Source organism: Calliopsis andreniformis, chromosome 9 (assembly GCF_051401765.1).
Source record: "Calliopsis andreniformis isolate RMS-2024a chromosome 9, iyCalAndr_principal, whole genome shotgun sequence".
Lineage (NCBI taxonomy): Eukaryota > Metazoa > Arthropoda > Insecta > Hymenoptera > Andrenidae > Calliopsis > Calliopsis andreniformis.
In genome coordinates this window covers 6,023,460-6,041,372 of record NC_135070.1, presented here as the reverse complement: position 1 = coordinate 6,041,372, position 17,913 = coordinate 6,023,460, and the positions used below count along the sequence as shown (strand labels likewise).

General features: G+C 40.1%; 2 protein-coding genes across 3 annotated transcripts in view; both read right to left on the bottom strand.

The window, feature by feature from the left end:
- Window positions 1-17,913, bottom strand: part of LOC143184164 (colorectal mutant cancer protein) — a 68,317-nt gene that overhangs the window by 18,656 nt on the left and 31,748 nt on the right. The gene's annotated exons all lie outside the window — the stretch shown is intronic.
- Window positions 1,964-17,554, bottom strand: LOC143184122 (uncharacterized). The gene is made up of 4 exons (XM_076386136.1): window positions 17,550-17,554; window positions 17,403-17,483; window positions 16,786-17,354; window positions 1,964-2,257 (listed from the first exon to the last, which is right to left on the bottom strand). Exons 1-4 carry the CDS (start codon window positions 17,552-17,554, stop codon window positions 2,100-2,102), a joined length of 813 nt encoding a protein of 270 aa, XP_076242251.1. The 3' UTR covers window positions 1,964-2,099.

Below are 17,913 nucleotides of genomic sequence, written 5' to 3'. Positions count from 1 at the left end.
TATACTCCCTAATCAACGATAAAAGAAACTTGAAAATTGTGTGAATACAGAGGCGTTTAGTTGTAAATGTTATAATTACAGTAGGTAATTAATTGAAGACTATAAGGGAAGAGCTTGATAAGTCACATTTTCTAAGTTTTATAGAAGAGTGATTTTAAAATTTAAAACAGGATGCTAGAGAACAATTAATGAAGTCAAGGTTCTTCAATAAAATTATTAGAAACTAAGTATTTAGTAATTCTGAGTTCTTTGTTGATATAATAAATTATGATTGTGCTTCACATGGACTTGTTAAGTTATTTTCCTGTACAGCCATTATGAAAATACGTAGATCTTAGACGTAACCAAGATTTTCATTTTTTCAGCTCTGATACACAGAGACTTTGTGCTCCAATTGAGATACCTAGCTACCTTTTAAAATATTAAAACGTATACATGCTGCACCCTCTATAAGAGAACAACCTTCTTGTTACTAGAATGATTTGAAAAACAAAAAATCGACAAAAATGGACTTATCAAGTTCTTCCCTCGTGGTCTTCAATTAGGATTACTTTGAAATTCTCAGTTGAAAATTGAAAAAAATGTAGCTGAGAATACAAATAAAATATAACATCTTTTTCTATGTAACAACTATTTTAGAAATCATAATATCACGTAAAACGTAAAATACTTTATATATTCATGAGTTAATAACAATAATTTAATAACCCCCTGTATGTTGCAATTATATTGCCTTACTCTAAAATAGAATTCTCGATGATGATGAATGAGCTATAACCCAGTACGTCTATATTTGAAGAAACTTAATAAAGATTGATGAAGTTGAGGCAATTTTAACTTGGCCCCTATTGGGACGCAATTGAGGTTCAATGTACACGCTGAACAAACATAAGAATATTCGTAATTTGATCAATATTTATGACGAGGAAAGCTAAACCGAAAATTAAAGTTGAAATTGAGGCTTCCACGTAAATTTGAAATATCAACTCAGTACAGTAAGATCGAGGAAGTTTCATTGCTTGCTCGTTAAGATTAAATGAAAATTTGAAACAACCTCAGCTAGGTGGATTATGAAGATGATTGAGTTCGTAAATGGAGTCGTAATTAATTAACGAAGGAAGACTCACTCTTTTAGAACGAATCAATTTTAAAGCAATTAATCCTGACGTTAGAATCTCATAAAGTAAAAACACTTTTTATTCATATTCTATAAGAGTAAATAAAATAAAAAGTATTTTTGAAATTATGAAGATCGTCTTTACTACTCTCAACGCCTCATATTAAGACAAATTTATATCCTGTAGTCCTAATTTTATTTTCAAAAATTAAATTATTTCAATATTCGAAAACATAATATTCGCAAGAATATGTATTTGAAAATTCAGGTACTGGTAAATAATTTGAATATTTGAATATTTGAATATTTGGAAATGTTCACACCTTCGTATCATCCCAAAAAAATGAGACAGAGTAAAAAAAAGACATCGACTTATCAGTCTGCCAACTCACAAAACATTTGCACCTAAATCTGACTGAAATCTCCCGCACACCAGAATTCCCCAAAACCACTAATCCCCCACAGAAGCCTACAATCACCCCAAAACTTACAGACTCCTGCTGCTTGTCCCTATGATCAGCCTCGACCTGTATGGGGACGGTTCTGTCGGAGCTGCGATCACCAGGACAGCAGAGCCACGATCTGGACCTAGTCAATCCTCTCGGCTCTTCATCTTCCTCTTCGCCGTCTTCTTCCTCGGTGGTGGCGCAATGGACGTACACCAGATCGTCCCTGCGCGGCGTCTCGAGGATCTCCTTGCCCGAGGCAGACACGCGACTCTGCTGCACCGAGAACCTGCTCGGTTGTTGACAGTGTTGCTGGTGCTGCGCCTGCACTCTCTGCCGATGCAAGCGATCCGCGTAGTACGCTGGCTCCGCGGAGCCATTGTTCACGGCCACCGTGAATCCCGCCACCTTGTCTCTGCTGCTTCTCAATTCTTCTGCACGACCGTGTCTTTCATGTCGTCCCGCGAACGTGGTCAATATCGTTCTTCGTGTCCTTTACACCTTGCACACTTCCTCTATATCAACGATTCAGATGATCATTTCACCTGCGCGAACGACAATATCCCTTCTCTAAGGTCCTTCACTCTACTTTGTTCTGTCTTCGCAGAAACAGAAGAGAAACTTCGAATTCTTTCTCGCGAATCGTGATCCTTCGTCACGGATAGTTCCGCGATGTAACGCGTCCAGGGAGTCACTGGCGAGGATGTGGAACGATATCGCAGCGAACGGTAGAGCAATCGAGCTGGGTTTCCTCTACGTCTTGACTGGATTAACGGTTCGAGCGAGTCGTTGGGTAATTGATCATCGCAGATTGGATGAGGCGCAGAGAGGTTTCAAAGGAGTACGAGGAAAAGATAGCGTAATAAGGGGCGTAAATAATATCGGGCGATTACGGTGCTCGCGTGAACTTAAAGCGCGAAAAATGTTCCCTCTGGACGAGATTCCAATTTAGAGCGTGAAACGAGAAAATCGCAGTCACTAATTATAATTCGTACGATAGCTGGGGAGTTTTTCCGCTTTGGCACGTGCCACCGTTCGCTCGTTCTTCAGCGAGCAGCCGACAGTGATTCCGATGTCGAAATCGTGGAAAAGCTCGAGCACCGGTGCTGAACGCTTAATGGCGTGAGATTTGTCGGTTGAGGGATTTTTTTTTACATTTTCAACGTGTTTAACGAGCGCGGCATTCCGGCTGCTCGTTAACCTGTCATTAGTGGCCCGGTCAACGTTGGCCTTCGATGTTCTCCCCACGGCTGTTCGTTAGCTTTTCAACGATGCGTTTCGGCGTCTAAGCGGCAGCCGTCGCGTGATCCGATTACGCTGTCTTCCTTTGAGAATAATAACGTAAACCATGCGTGATATTCCTGTATTTTTCGTCTTTCTTTGGGAACTCGAGAGAGGAAGAAAAAAGCTTCATACTAATAACTAAGAAATATAAATGAAGCCCTATGTGCAAAGGATATTGCATTAAGCTGGATATCCACAAGTATAATGCAATGTTACATGTTTCGCACATATAGTAGGAAAAATATTAAGCTGAAGTTGCTAAAGTCTCTTACAGAATTTATAAAAGTACTCTAAGAGGTCTGAGTTTGATAAAATTCTGCAGAACCGATTTTGTAGATTTAACGAACCTGCTCTTACTGTAGTCAAGCACCTTTGTGAATTTTACAAAGATGTATAACAGATCCTACAAAAATCTACCCTACTTGAATCTACTTGCAAGACATTTGCAGGATCTGTATGACCATTTTTCTCATATAAAGCAAAAGAAAGTATCATTAAATATCCAGTTTCTGATCACTTAAAAGTAAGAAGCATGGTTTTCCTAACATATTCACGAAAAGACTCATCAAATTCAAAAACTTATTTGTTATTCATATAAATCCATATATCATCTTCATTTTTTGATTGAAAAAGGTACGAAAATGATAGTAATTAAATCATAATTTAGTTCTTAAAGTAAAATATGTAATAGGAATAATGGCTGTTCACTCAAATTATGTTTCGTTACCAGCTATTAAATTTTACATATAAATATCAGAATAGATAACAATTATTTACCACTTTTTAGGAACAAACTTTTATCAAAATAAATTTCATATATGTATTTAAATACTAAACTGATCAAGAATAGGGTTCTGATCAACAACTGAGTCCTCCACGGTACCTTACTTAACCTATTTAGACCTGAGACTAATATCGCCAAAATTTTATGAATTTGGATTTTTTTAATGGAATTAAAGAAGATCAAATTCTATTATAATGAGCTATTTTCCTACTATTGCTTACAACTTTTCTACCATTGCTTACCCTTTCTACTTGAAGCAACGTTTACTAAATAACACTAAATCTGAGAGAATACTTCAGTACTTTTCTTTAAAGAGCTGTTAAACGAGTTAAGAATCGATTCTGCATAGGATCCCAAATTCAACTCTCATTATCTTCGCCATAAGTCCGACTCAGATGAATTGAGAACCGCTGCAAGTGCATACCATTTTGTTTAATGCAAGTTCCTTAGAGGAATACGCTCGCATCATTTTTCACACCGACTGGATATCGTACTCGTACTTCCGGGTTTTGCGTCGCCGAGAGAACAGTTTCGTCGGTGGTAAATTCGTGGAGCAACAGCCGCGTAAAGTTCTTCGAGCGTGCGTTTATCGTTCAAACACAATTGAAAGGGATGGCGCCAGGATTCCCATCTAATTTCACTAGAGATGTTTTCGCGAACGAGACACTGCGTATAAATCTCTACACTGTGTATTTATTTGAAAACGCCGACAGATTTTACAAAAGATTAAGCAGTAACTCCATTACAACAAATCCACTGTCATAGAAACCAAAGCACGATTAACTCTTTTGTTAGAATAGACGAGATATTTCGCTGCCGCAGTGTCGCTTGTACAAAACTATGGACGAGATATCTCGTCACCATAATGTTGCTTGATCGACGTTATGGACGAGATATTTCGCGTCCCAACTTTCGTTATTTAGTGCTATGGATATATCTCGCGTCGCAATTTCTGTTTTTCTGTCTCACGAATGAAATATCTCGTGTATTTTGATTTAGGAGATGAAATTTTAAAGAAGATAGACACTGAAGGATGGACATTGAAAAATAGGCACAAAATATTTCATTCATAGCACCGCAAAATAGAAATTATGAAACGAAATATTGTTGGATGACTAATCTTAGTCCTGAATCACACATGACAAACACGATAAGATATTTCGTGGAAAACCATTTAAGATTATACAGTTCTGAATCATAAAGATCAACTACGATAGGAAATTATAGTCAAAACAACTGAAAATTCTATTTGTACATATTTTCTAATTAAAGTCCAAACTATAGTGACTAAACCAAGGGTTAAAGTTCTCATCTCACCATCTAAATTATTAGTATATAAGAACTCGGAAAATTGTAAGATGACGATTTTTGGTACTCAAAGCTTCTCTCGATTACACGTCTCCTTGGTTATCGTCATTTTTAACTGTTGTACTAGTTGAAATACATTATTTAGTTTAAGTCTAAACTTGTGCATTTTAATATTTGCGGGTATCCAATAATATCTCGTCCATAGCACTGCAAAACAAAATGTCTCGACCATAGCACCGAATAACGAAAGTTGTGACGCGAGATATCTCGTCGATAGCGTCGACCAAGCAACATTATAGTGGCGAGATATCTAAAAGGGTCCTCGATAACTAAAAGGGTTAATAGAAAAAATAATTAACGTTTATCTCACTTTTATCGAAATTTAGCAAACCTGGTTCAAATTAAAAGTTTTTATACTTATATACCTGCGGTTTAAAGGTGGGTCTACACTACATGTTACATATAAAAAAGAACACTTTTTAGAACACAAAAAAGGGAGATGTCATACACATGTCTCTTTTTTGTTTTCTAAAAAGTTATATAACTTTATTATACAACATATAATGTAGACCCATCTTAAATCTGTGTCTTCACTGAATCGACAATGAGGAATTTCTTGTTATCTGTTATCGTCGTGCGTGTTCCAAACAGTGTTCAACATAAACCAAACTGTAGAAACTATACTACAGCAATATTTTATCCATATTATAGCAGTATAACCAGGGGAAGTATTTAGATGTTGTTTTAATTTTCAATTTATAATTGAATACTTGACCTTAAGGCGAAGCAACCATGAGAAACATTTGGCAACTAATTCAAGACACATGGAACCTCAACATAAAGTCTCTCCCTATTGCTTCAATAAGGACGCAGCTTAAGAATGATCAGAAACGAGGTCGATGAAATTCTCAAACGCTCTCAGAGTAAATAGACGCTATTTAATCGTGTACCCCGCTACTCGACTAACATAAGTGGTAATCCATAAAATAGAGAGGGCCAGCGCGAAAGGAAATAGCGGTTGGAAGAAACCGATCTTATAGGAGAAGGAATTTCTACGGTAGTTATCGACAAATTGTCACGATCCATAGGTTAACGTGAGTTATCCCACTTTAATGGACGTGAGAGGACTCCCATTGCCATATCTGGCGTAAACTTGATCCGAGGCGCGTAATTGCTCTAGCAGGAGTCTATCGATTCTCAGCGAGACATCGCGGGTCCGTAAAGGACGCGTCGCGAAACGAGCGGTGCAACCGCGCCGTGAAATAAATTAATTGCTCGACCAGCAATTATGAACGCTGCGGAAAGGGCAAGGGATCTCGACCTGGACGTAACGAGGCCCTTAATACCAGCTGCAATTAGTTTTTATGCGGGGTCAGTGCGATCAAAGCGGCAAGGAAACGATTACCATTGAGAATATCGCGCAGATATGGAAACGATTGCTGAGTTTCGTTGATATTCCGAAAGTTAATCCCAATTCGCAGTAAAAAGGCAATGGTGAGGATTGCCGAGTGTACAATATTTCTTCATTACGGTTTTAAAACCCACTGACAATGAGCTTATAACGAGATGTGCTCGCAAGGTGAATATACGAAAGGGTAGCTTAGTAGTTCTGCGTTGAAGATGTGAGTGAGCGTGTCAGATTAAATTCACTAAATAAGGGAGACTGGGGTCAAAAGTAACAATTTGACCTTGAACGACAATTATGCAGAAACTATTACACTTACAACAAAAATGTTTGTCATGCTCTTAAATGGATACTGTTAAAATACACATGGATATGTGTGTTTCAATTAATTTTAATTTTGCATCGTATATACAAAATTTGCGATAAAACCTGCGATAGATTTTGAATTATTTAACATATTAATTCTGACTTCTGTTACTTTCGATCCCAGTCTCTCCTCTATTTCATACATCTTTAAGCCAAATTATATCTATCTTTAGATCGCTAATAAAATAAAAAATTTCCCACACAAATTCACCAGTATTTTTCCTTTAATCCGACATGAAATAAATGTCGAGAGTCTGGCGAAAAAACTATTTTCTATTTAATTCAAAGAAGACCAAACAGCGGCACCGACCGCACAATCAATAACCCGCGAGACCAAAGAGAAATTGCGCTCACATTTCCATATCAATTTCCAGCTGTCAACTATGCAGAAAATCCCGTCGCGACTATCGACAGCGTTCGATCGCGCTGGAAACGATACACGCCGACAAGATCGCAACCAAGATCGTTTTCCTTTTCGTCTACACGGTCGAGTAGTCCTTATTAATCGCGTCGCGGAGAAAGCGCATGGAGCCAGGCGAATGACCGCCACGAAATATCGACGTCGTTACTTTTTTGCGGCCTTGCGAGTGGACGAAAGCCTTCGTCGCGCAAAATGTAGCCCGTGCGCCAGGACTGAAAGGCAGATCGCTCACAGCACATTGCCTAGATCAAACAGCGAACGCCTCGGTCCCTTGCGCGGCCCCTTGATCCATTAAGGCACAGCGGCGTCCAAACACCGTGAAAAACGGTTAACGAGTAAAGAGTGAAAGCGAACGAGGCGTTTTAAGGGCAACGAGTTTTAACAGCTGCGCGTTACTTCAATGGATTAGCTTATCGTCGCCTATCGTCGCTGCGTATCCGGGGACATTTACATTATGCTGACGCACAACAGCCACCCTTTCCCCCTTTTATCGCCGCCGCCCTTTCTCTTTCTTTCCTCGCCACGATCGCTACGCATGGCCGCTGCAAATTTGTCGCGTTGACTCACGCGTTGACGCGATCAGATTTCTATCTTGATTATTAATTAGCCGCGAGCCTTAAACGTAGGAAGTGCTGCTTCGATAGGCCGAGGATAATGAGTAATTGCTGTCTTGTGTGGACGATGGGTGGTCTTTGAGTCGTTTTTGATAACAGTATTTTCATTGTGCCGCGTGAATCTTTGGGAAAGCTCAAGTATTTTCGGTTTTAAATATTTTAGAAAGAAGTATACGTATCCATTTAAGAAAATATCGATAAATTTTGTAAACGAGTTTTAACCCTCAGATGGCGAACGCTGAGTAAAAGTGACCCTCAGTCCGCTGACTCTGAACATGAATGTAAAACAGTACGTTATCTGAAAGTTAACAAGTTCTTGTTAGTATAAAGCCACCCATTCATCTATTTCATAGATGAGTTTGCTCGTTTCCTTGAGGATCGCTAGGCTGTCTGAGATGCGTTTATAAACAGAGCTCAGATGAGGAGATAATAACTAAGGAGATTTGTCGGGCCGGAGAGGGGAAAGCATTGTGCACTCTGTCGCGGAAACTGCCAGCGAAAGGAGATCAGAATATTAGTCAGGAAATACGTTCTGATAATTACCCTACACTTCGAAGTTCTGTTAAAATCTAACCTTGGGAAAAAGTTCTTTCTGCCATTATACTATTTATATTAAATTATATTTATTATAATTAGTATATTAAAACTCTTTGAAATACTGCAACTTTGTCCTGAGAAATTCTTTCACACAAAAGTAAAAATATTTAGGGGATATTTAGCTGGTCCATCTAGTATACAGAGATGTCCACTTAAATGAGTCCACATACACATCTCCTTCAATTGTAATTATACAACAAGTATTCTATACGCAATTTAAAAGGTATCTTAAAATTTAGAAGAAATGACTTTCAAAAAAAAACATTCTCTGCGGTATATTGGTCCCCTGATACCATTCAAAAAATATTTCTTGTACCATCACAATTGGATAAGATATTTAGGTGGTCTTATTTAAATAGACCACTCTGCATATAATTTAAAGAAATAAAAAATCCATATGTTTTCCTGTTAGCTCAGATACGAGAGACTTTATTGTAGTTTCTGTGATTCTTTTCACAGCGTCGAAATACCCGCCACAATTGGCGGGTGATTCATGCGCGAGGGATCGTAGGTCAGGGTGCTAGCGAACCGCGGGTGCAATAGACCGCGTGGGTGGATATCGTACGAGTAATTAGCACACGCGCGTCAACGCACGCGCAAAGCCAGGCGAGGCTAAATTCGCTGGCGCCAGTTGTTGCACGGGGATCCACGAGTAACTGAAAACTCCGCGTTTATTAACCCTTCGGGGACCGATTGGACCTGCACCCTGCAGCTGTCACTGATGCGGCCGCGATAACACAATGGGGCTTTGTTTACGCAACCTCCAGCACAGAAAAGGAAATTTTGTTCAGTGGTTCGAGCTGAGAGAGTTGCTTTGTACCGTTGGTTTTATACCACGAATTTTCCTGACGTAACGAGCGGTGTATTAGATCTTTCACGTGGTTAAAAAATTAGAGTCATCGACGCGATAACGCGGTAGATAGACTTCAAAGTAGAACATGTATTAGCTACATTTCACTTATACAGGAAATCTTGTGGATCTAATTTAAGCTCTACAGAACCAGTATATCTTGGAGTATACTCTCTGGGGTTTATAGAGGGTCTATAGAAGTCAGGGCAAATATTAGCTATGTATCATACCAAGTATACGAGTTACGAGCTAAATTTATGAACTCATAAATCAAGCGTTAATCCTTAGGATACGACAAGTTTTAACTGGAAACTCATCACTATGTAGGTATCTTTACTTTTTCATAGTCCCACGTTCGCCAACAGAGTAAAAACTAGAAACCAATAAATATAGCAAATAATTAGACTTGGCATTAAAAAAGGACTGCAAAGCTGTATGAAATAGACGATAATTTTCTACGAACTGCATATCTCCAAAGAAAGAATTTTAATAGACCCTGCGAGAATTCCTCTCTCAAATGTTTCATTTTCAATTTCCAGGCTTAGAGTATCACCGTAGGTTAATAATCACGACCGAAGCACGAGAGAACCACCGAGAACTATGTATTCTACATACACTTTCCCGCGTGGACGTCTGTTAACTTCTATCGCGGTCGAGTAATTCAGGTTACAATCACGGGCAATAAAGTTCGTTTAAAAGCATAGAAACGCGAGGTGAGTCCGCGGCGCTTCTCGCGGCGTGTCGATGCGATCCCTCCTCCCTTATCCTGTCCCTTTTACGACTGAATTTTTTTTCCGCGCACCGTATAAACACGCCTGGCGCACACCTTTTGACGCTTTGTAATAATACCATTAAACGTCTGTTCACGATCATTACCGAGGTGGCCGAGCGGAGGGAGCGCGCTAGCTGAAAGCCAGGGCAATTTCACGTATTAATTTACGAGTTAATCGTCGCGCGGCGATTTACGAAACGCCGTTAAACCGTAAATGTCACTTGGTGTTAGCGCACTCTGCGGCGGTGTTCCACCGGAAGAGCGTTTTTTTTTTTTTACGAGAGTTCTCGGTAGAAATTGATTGAAAAGTGAAACGAAAGGATGCAGACTCTTAGATCCGTGGAAACAATTTCCGAAGACGATTCTGTATTTTAAAATTTCAGTTGACGAGGCTTTTAGGCGTTGAAATTGAAATTCTTAGGTATTAAGTATGTTTAAGTACTTCGGCATCTTTATTTATTGAGGTCTGTGTGTGGTCCACGAATGGGGCCATTCAGCGTTATGGGATATTTAATAGGCGTCGAGGAGCAGTGAAAAAATATTTTGAACGTATACTTCAGTATTCGATAATAAATGTCAGAAATTACAAAGTATGATTCTATTAGTTAAAGTAAAACGAAAATTTAATAATTGTTGCAAGAACGCTAGAACTTCGCGTGAATATGTCTGACTTAGGACTTATTCTACTACCGACGTGCAGTAGCCAAGTTAGACGTATCAGTGACAGTAAAATATAACTCCTCGTCAGACATAGTTTATAGAACGTAACTTCGAAATGAAGTCACAAATGTAAGTTCATTACTTTTTATTTTCGTTTTGTTTTGATATATAGAATCATCTGTTAAAATTTCTGATATATGCTGTCGAACATCCTGCCTACGTTTTTGCCTATAAGCAAGCACATAAAACTTATGGAAGTCCTATAATTGAAAAGAAAAGAGAAATTGTAAATGAGCCTACTGACCACTCACTACTTACGCAGGAAGCAGACTGCGTGCAATCTAGCTTCTCCATTCCGCATTTTCTAGAAACCAAGTTATGCGCGTTAACATTTATCTACATCGTTTCGAAACGATATTCCACAGCTCGCCAACATTATCCGCTTTATCTTTACTTACAAAGTATGCCGGAGAATTTGTATAAAATACTGTCATTACTTGTTTAATAGGAGGTGGGGCTGAATACGCACAAACCTACAGTGCTTACAATGGTTAATATGTTTCGTGCCGCATAAGCTACTGGTGACTCATGATAACTGGACCCTATTTTGCATTGATGTGATAACCCACAAAGAAACGAATTTTGAGTTATGAATTCAGTATTATTAAAAATACCATAATTAATGATATTTTTATTAATAAATATTTGGATAAAAGTTTTTGAAATTTTTAGAAACCTAAAGCTATTTTTACGAATTGTTTTACTTAACGATTGTTATTTTTTATTAATGTTTTAGATGTAATTTTAAATGGAATTAGAATCTTTGTCTCGTTAATATTATTCTTTGTATTACTAGAATGTTAACAAAAAAATATTAATAATAAACGCATGTATACTATTCTATTCAGATCCTATGTAATGATAATTATGTACATAATTAATTAAGTAAATTTAGATAATTAATTTTTAGATCAATTAAATAATAATAACCTTATACCAAGTTATATTTTATTTGTAAGCTACTATCCTGACATGTAAACCATTTTTTAATGAATAATATTAGTAATTACGCCAAAAAAGTTTCTACAATAAGTTATTTCAGTAATTACTAACTTTAACAGTACTATTAACTGTAAAAAATGAATCTTTCATCGAATAAATAAATAACTGTATCTCTCAATTTCAACTTAAAATTCAGCAAAATAAAAAGAAATCATTCCAAAAAATGTAATTCTATATATTTCCCTGTCTTACTTTTCAAACAGCTTTTAGTATCCCATTGTAGTACTCTCAAAGTACTTCTTCCATCGTCCCTTACCAGCCCACTCAGGCCGCCAGCTCTGAATCACCCAGTACTCATCCGAGGCACTCGTACGCTTAATTACAGAATACGTGATGAACGGTCAATCTGTTCCTGTAAAAAGGTGTTTCGACCGCTCAATCCCCCCCTGTCCAAGATCGCGATTCATCCAACCGAGGAGTTTTTCTCCGCGAGAAACGGCTGGGGTGGGTAGCGTGCTGATCCAGCTAGAACAGCAGGAACGCGGAAGGGATGCTTCGCGAGGAAGTCAGTTCGTTAAACTCGTTACCGATCCCTGAAATTGTTGCCCCGGAATGCGCCCGACGATTTTTCTTCTTGCTCGGCCGAGAGGAACAAAAGGACGAGGCGAGGGGCACAGCGTTGCAGAGGGCAGAGAGATGCGGCGAAGAGAAACGCGGGTGGAAAAATTGAGAGAGGAGGTTAGGCGAGAATGATGAATGGAGCAGGTTGGTGATTACGCTAATACCTTGAATGAATATGCAAGGCTGGAAACAAAGAACGAGGCAAGTAGGATAACGTCTCGCGGCGGTCTGAATATTCAGGCGTTGTTAGACACGCAGAACCAGTGTACAGGTGCGCTAAAGTCAGCCGTGGAAGGCAACGTTATGGTCGAGAGGGCATTGCGTGGAAGGATCGTTTAAACTTGGTGAATAACGTAACCTAGAATGCAATGGAATTCTTTCAGATACTCTAGTCGCTAAATGAACCACCTCTGGGTGATCCAACGAGCAAAAAACGCGATTACCCGAGCGAAAATTAAATATGGTACTGCCTTGTTATGTTCCTATTATAGAGGGTGAACCACGAAACGTGATCAGCTTAGATTATTCTGCTGGTAGCTGTTCGATCGGAAATTTTTATGCCTAACATGGTTCAAGGAGAGCTTTAAAATGATTGTACCAAATTTTTTGTCAACCCTTTTTTTCCAGAATTCTTAAGGACCTCCAACAACGCCAGAAGATATGCGACAGAACATTGCAGATCAAGCAGTGATTTCTTAACCGATTACATGAGTTTATTCTGTCTTGCAGCTAGTGGTCACAATTTCGAATATTCTTTCGATTAAGGTAAATGATATTTTTTTAATGCTTCTTTGGTTCAGATGAAGAAAAAGACATTTGTTATGCTTGTGCTTGAAAGAAGGATGTAAAAAAATTATACATTTACTTGTAAAAAACTGAAGGAGACATTGAATCCTCTGAGAAAAAGGGTTGACAAAAAATGTGGTACAATCATCTTAAACAACAAGACAATCTAAGATGATCACGTTTCGTGGTCCACCCTATATATTCCTCACTGTATTCAATATAAATTGAATTTATTTGAAGCGTGAAAGTGTTATCTGCGTACATTGTCACTGACATCCTCGTCAAAATTAAGGTGGACTACGACAAATGTAAATTAAGCTATCGCTATAAACTCGTTAGTGTGCAAATGGTCTACACCGAAGAAATAATGTTCTAACATTCTAAAACGTATCATGTATGATACATAAAAGCGACCCAATTCAGTCGATAGTCAATCTCGCAAATGTCCACTAAGAAAACGGTGCGTCGTTGATTTACGCAGACCTGACACGCTCGACTGAGGGAACGATTAGATAAGTGCGGCCATCGGTCGTTCAGGTCGCATGCAAACGCGTCGCGCATCCCCGGCAACACGTGGTAAACATTAGCTGTCACGTATACCTTAGGCTACGACATGATGGAGGGTGACGATTCTACATAAAAAGTTAAGTCGATAATATGGAAATTATATAAAAATTTATATAATTTTTATTATATAGAAATAATATTTCTATATATAGAAATTATATATAGAAATTATATAGAAATAATATAAAAATTTGCGAATTTTCGGTGACTTGATGGTTGATTCCAGAAATATTAGAGAGGGTTCTCGAACTTGTAACTTAGAAGATATTATACCTGAGTTATTTTCTTTTCATAAAATTCCGAAAAAATGTACTATTCTACACAGTGTTTAAGTTCAATATTCAAAAGTTTGTGCGACAGCTGGAAACTCAATATTCCTAAGATTAAGTTCTCTTCTATTTTACAGTAGATAAAGTCAGTGATCAGACTACGTAAGTTCCTCTCATCCGATGTACACTGAGGCTAAAAGAATCTAGCGTTCCCACGAAATTACACTGAACTATAATTCATGATTCAAATTCAATTTTCCTACACCTTCGACTCAATTTTCACCCAATACCAGCACCCCTTTGTACCCCCCGAACACCTTGTACATCTCCGCCAATTTTCACGATCGATTCAAAGCCAGTGTTACCTTGTAACCACCAAAATAGCTGCATTCTTAACAACACAACTTTCGACTAATCCATTTCGCCTCCCCAGACAGTAATAACGATGCAAATCGGGGTAGTAATTCCCAGTCCATCACCTAGCGCGTCCTCGATTTCCTCAGAAGGATTCCCCTCACGTTCGCCACCGGCGAGTCTCTCGAAGAGCGAAGGGCAACGAATCGGAGATAAACGGATTCGGGTTAGCGAGCCAGCCGGTTGCTCTCGGGAGCTCGATTTTTCGGCGATTCGGGCCAAGATGCGGCAGTAGTCGCGGCGTTGCTCTAGCCAGACGGAGCGTGAGGCGGACGCGGACTGACTGGGCGTCGCGGACTCCTCGGACAGCGGGACGCGGATTTAATGGAAATTAAATGAATCGTATTGTTTCCCTAAAGTGCGCCCGCCATGGACTGCAGCTTTTTGGAGGAGAGCCAGCGAAGTTCGCGCACCAGGGGAGACGTACGAGGGGATGAGTAACGTGTGCGTGGATGCGCTCCAGTCGGTGGTAGTGTTGCAGTCACAGATTTTTAACACGTTCACCGCCACGTGTCGCACACAAACGATACTGTAAGTGCTGTCTGGGACCCAGCGTCACATACACTGCTGGCTATCGGTCAAAAGTATGGGACTAGCTGACTTTTTATGACTCTCTATTCTGTTATCTAATGGGGACTAACGTTTTTATTGTTATGTCTTTCTTGTTATGTATTCAACTTCTAGCAAGTAAAGTAATTTGTACTGATTTGTTAACTGCGTGGGTGTGTCCTATGCTTTCAGTCGATAATGTATGTGTGCTGATATTTATGAATGTAGTCTAAGTCAATAATTTAAAAAATTGAATTTATGACTTATTTTGTGTTGCTTCGATTTACAGTACGAAATAAGTGATAAATTCAGCTTCCCTGGTTTTTTGACTTTGATCACTTTCATAATTAGCGACACATGTATCTGTGATGGAGATCAAGGTAAAATTTGAAATGTGAGTTGTGGTAACGACTTTTTCCTTAAATGGTGGTAGTGAATGTGTTAAATGGGAACTCGTACGCTGCATTCTTCGTATTGCAAGGTTATGCTCGCGAACGATCTAACGAATGGGCGTTGATAGGAGAGCGCGGATGCAACGCGTCCTGTTTCCAGGTTCGCGTATTCGCTTGAATTTTTATGGTGCCTGTGGAAACTCCTTAGACGAAGCGAGATTTCCGCAGAGTGCTTTAGAGTTTGTCGGTCTTGGCTCTGCGAAATGTCTAGGGTCAATATCTGGTGGCAATATTAGATTTAGTGGGGCATGCTCTGAGTGTGTTCTTAATCCGACTGCGGCATGGTTCGAATAAAAACGCGCCAGGGTGTGCTTTTTAGGAGCATTAGATTGCCTCTTGCGAGAAGAATAAAGAAATAATAAATAAGAAAGATGGATAGTAGTCAGAAATAATGAAATTGATATGTGTGAAAATGGATTTCTGTTTCTCCTATGCTGAATACGTAGATTATGAACGAATGAATAATTGATTCTCGAAGTTGCATAAATAGAATCGTTTCATCTCAATTTATAAATACCTACTATTTTCATCCACAGATTTCGTTCCAAAATTACTTTAGAATTCATTAACTCTTCATATGACCTAATAAGTCCTACCAGTCATTTCGACTATCTCTACCCATTTCAGTACTAAAGACTGTCCAATTATTTATACTCACGCAGCATTACTTTCTTGCTTAGCCTCAACTCGAAACTAGGAAAGATTTACACGACGAAGTCCCGCTTTTCTTATACAGCTCTCCAATAGAGCTTATCACCATGATAAGAAGGACACCTCCAGAGAGCATCCTATTATTATTTTCAATTTATGCACCCATTCGCGTACAATAATTAACGAACTCGAAGGGAACAAGTTCCACGGAACGGTCGAGCGACTGCCTCGTTTTTCACGGCTCACGGGCGTGACCGTGCTAATAGCTTACACGCTACGACAAACCAGCGATATCGAACACCGATCGTCGACGTACCAGCAAACTGATAATATCGAACAGCGTCCAATCAAACTGCCGCGGGAGAATCAGCGATATGCCAATAAATTGCCTGTGGAGTGGAGCCGAGACGAAGCAGAGGAGCGAAAAGACAGCTTACATCGTCGGTGCATTTACAAGGGCCAATCGGCGAGGATCTCCTATTATCGGAGAAAGAATTTCGCGCAAACAGGGAGTAACGACGAGGCTACACGCTTCAGAAAGCGAAGAGGGACGCGACCCCGAGAGAAAACACGAAAGACAGCGAGCTGCGGTATACGCTGCAGCGCAATCCACATCGTCCTCGTAATTGCTTTTACATCGATTGTCCCCGCGACAAGTCGGTCGTCTTCCCTGTGCCCTACATACACGCGAACCAGTCTGCGCCAATTTCAATCGTCCCTGCAATCCTCGATCGTCGCGAGGAATAGTATCGCGAGTCACGCGACGTCATCCTGCGATCCATCGATCGATCGCTTCCCCAGGTACGGCGAACCGAATCCTGAACAGTGGAGAACGCTTTGCTTGGCCTACCAGCTATTGCGTCGCAACGATTTCCACCCTTCCACGGTTTCCACTGTCCAACCTCGACGACAGGACAGAAAGGATACTGTTTCACCACACGTTGGACAGGTGCTCGGTCTACCGATCGTCGCGCGTTACGTCCTCCGTTCTCGTCGCGGAATCCGCGGTCACGCGAGGCGCGAACGCTCCGCCAGGCGCGCGACGAGCCGCGATACACCGGTGGTGCGCTCGAGAGATCGGTTCGGAACGACGAGGCGACCGCTACGCCGGCTGTAACGCTCGCTGACGGACTGAGCCACCGATTCACCCACACCCCTGGCGCATTTCGCCAAGTGGCGGCCGAGGGCGTCCGAGCGGCGCCGAGCGGCGCCGATCTCGCGGCTCGCTGCATCGAAAGCTCCGATCCTCTCTCGCTCGCTCCGAAGCGCGATGACGCTGCTCCCTGACACGCTAGACCGGCAGCAAATATCGCGTGGCTGATACCAGTAATACGGTTGCTCCTGCTGCATCGCGTGGAACGCGATTCGAGCACGCCGCGTGAAAAGAATTCCGCGTTCGAAGAAATCGGCTGAGCTTTTCTTCAATCACATTTTAGGGGGACTAGGAAAATGGGAATGTTAGGATGCAGAGGGTGGTTGGTTAGGAGAGAGGAAATTTGAGGGATGATTTTCAACGTCGAAATAAGAAGAAAATTAAGGGTAATGAGACTGAGTTTGAGAATTTATTTGGTAACACTTAGCTAATCGCGAGTGTCACAGGTAATGGGAGATCACCCCATTCGGTTGATTAAGTGTTAATTATAACGTAAATGTTTCAGTACCCGAATACTTAGGATTGTCAAGTGTTGTAGAATGTGAACAACCTAAAAATGTATGTCGCAATATTTGAATTATGATGTCCCATTAGCTGAGTACACTATTGTGTAATACTATTTTTTGTTTTTAATTATGTCGTGTACGAGATTTGTCACATCCTAGCTATTGTTAGCTTAGCGTGTTGTCAGAGTCAAAGGCTTTCTAAGTGGCCATAAATTTAGACAAGAGTACAGGATTGTTGGACAACTGCACCCTAGATGTTGAGGGAACAAGTTTTAGAAAGCGCAAGTTCTGTAATGATGTCCAGAAATCTGTTAGTTCA

What these genes read in the sequence shown, in the direction of transcription:
- LOC143184122 (XM_076386136.1), bottom strand. An exon ending in CTCCTAACCAACCACCCTCT is followed by an intron (nt 17,355 to 17,402) that starts GCATCCTAACAT and finishes ATGTGATTGAAG; the next exon opens with AAAAGCTCAGCCGATTTCTT. An exon ending in TCGTTGCGACGCAATAGCTG is followed by an intron (nt 2,258 to 16,785) that starts GTAGGCCAAGCA and finishes CATCCTCGCCAG; the next exon opens with TGACTCCCTGGACGCGTTAC.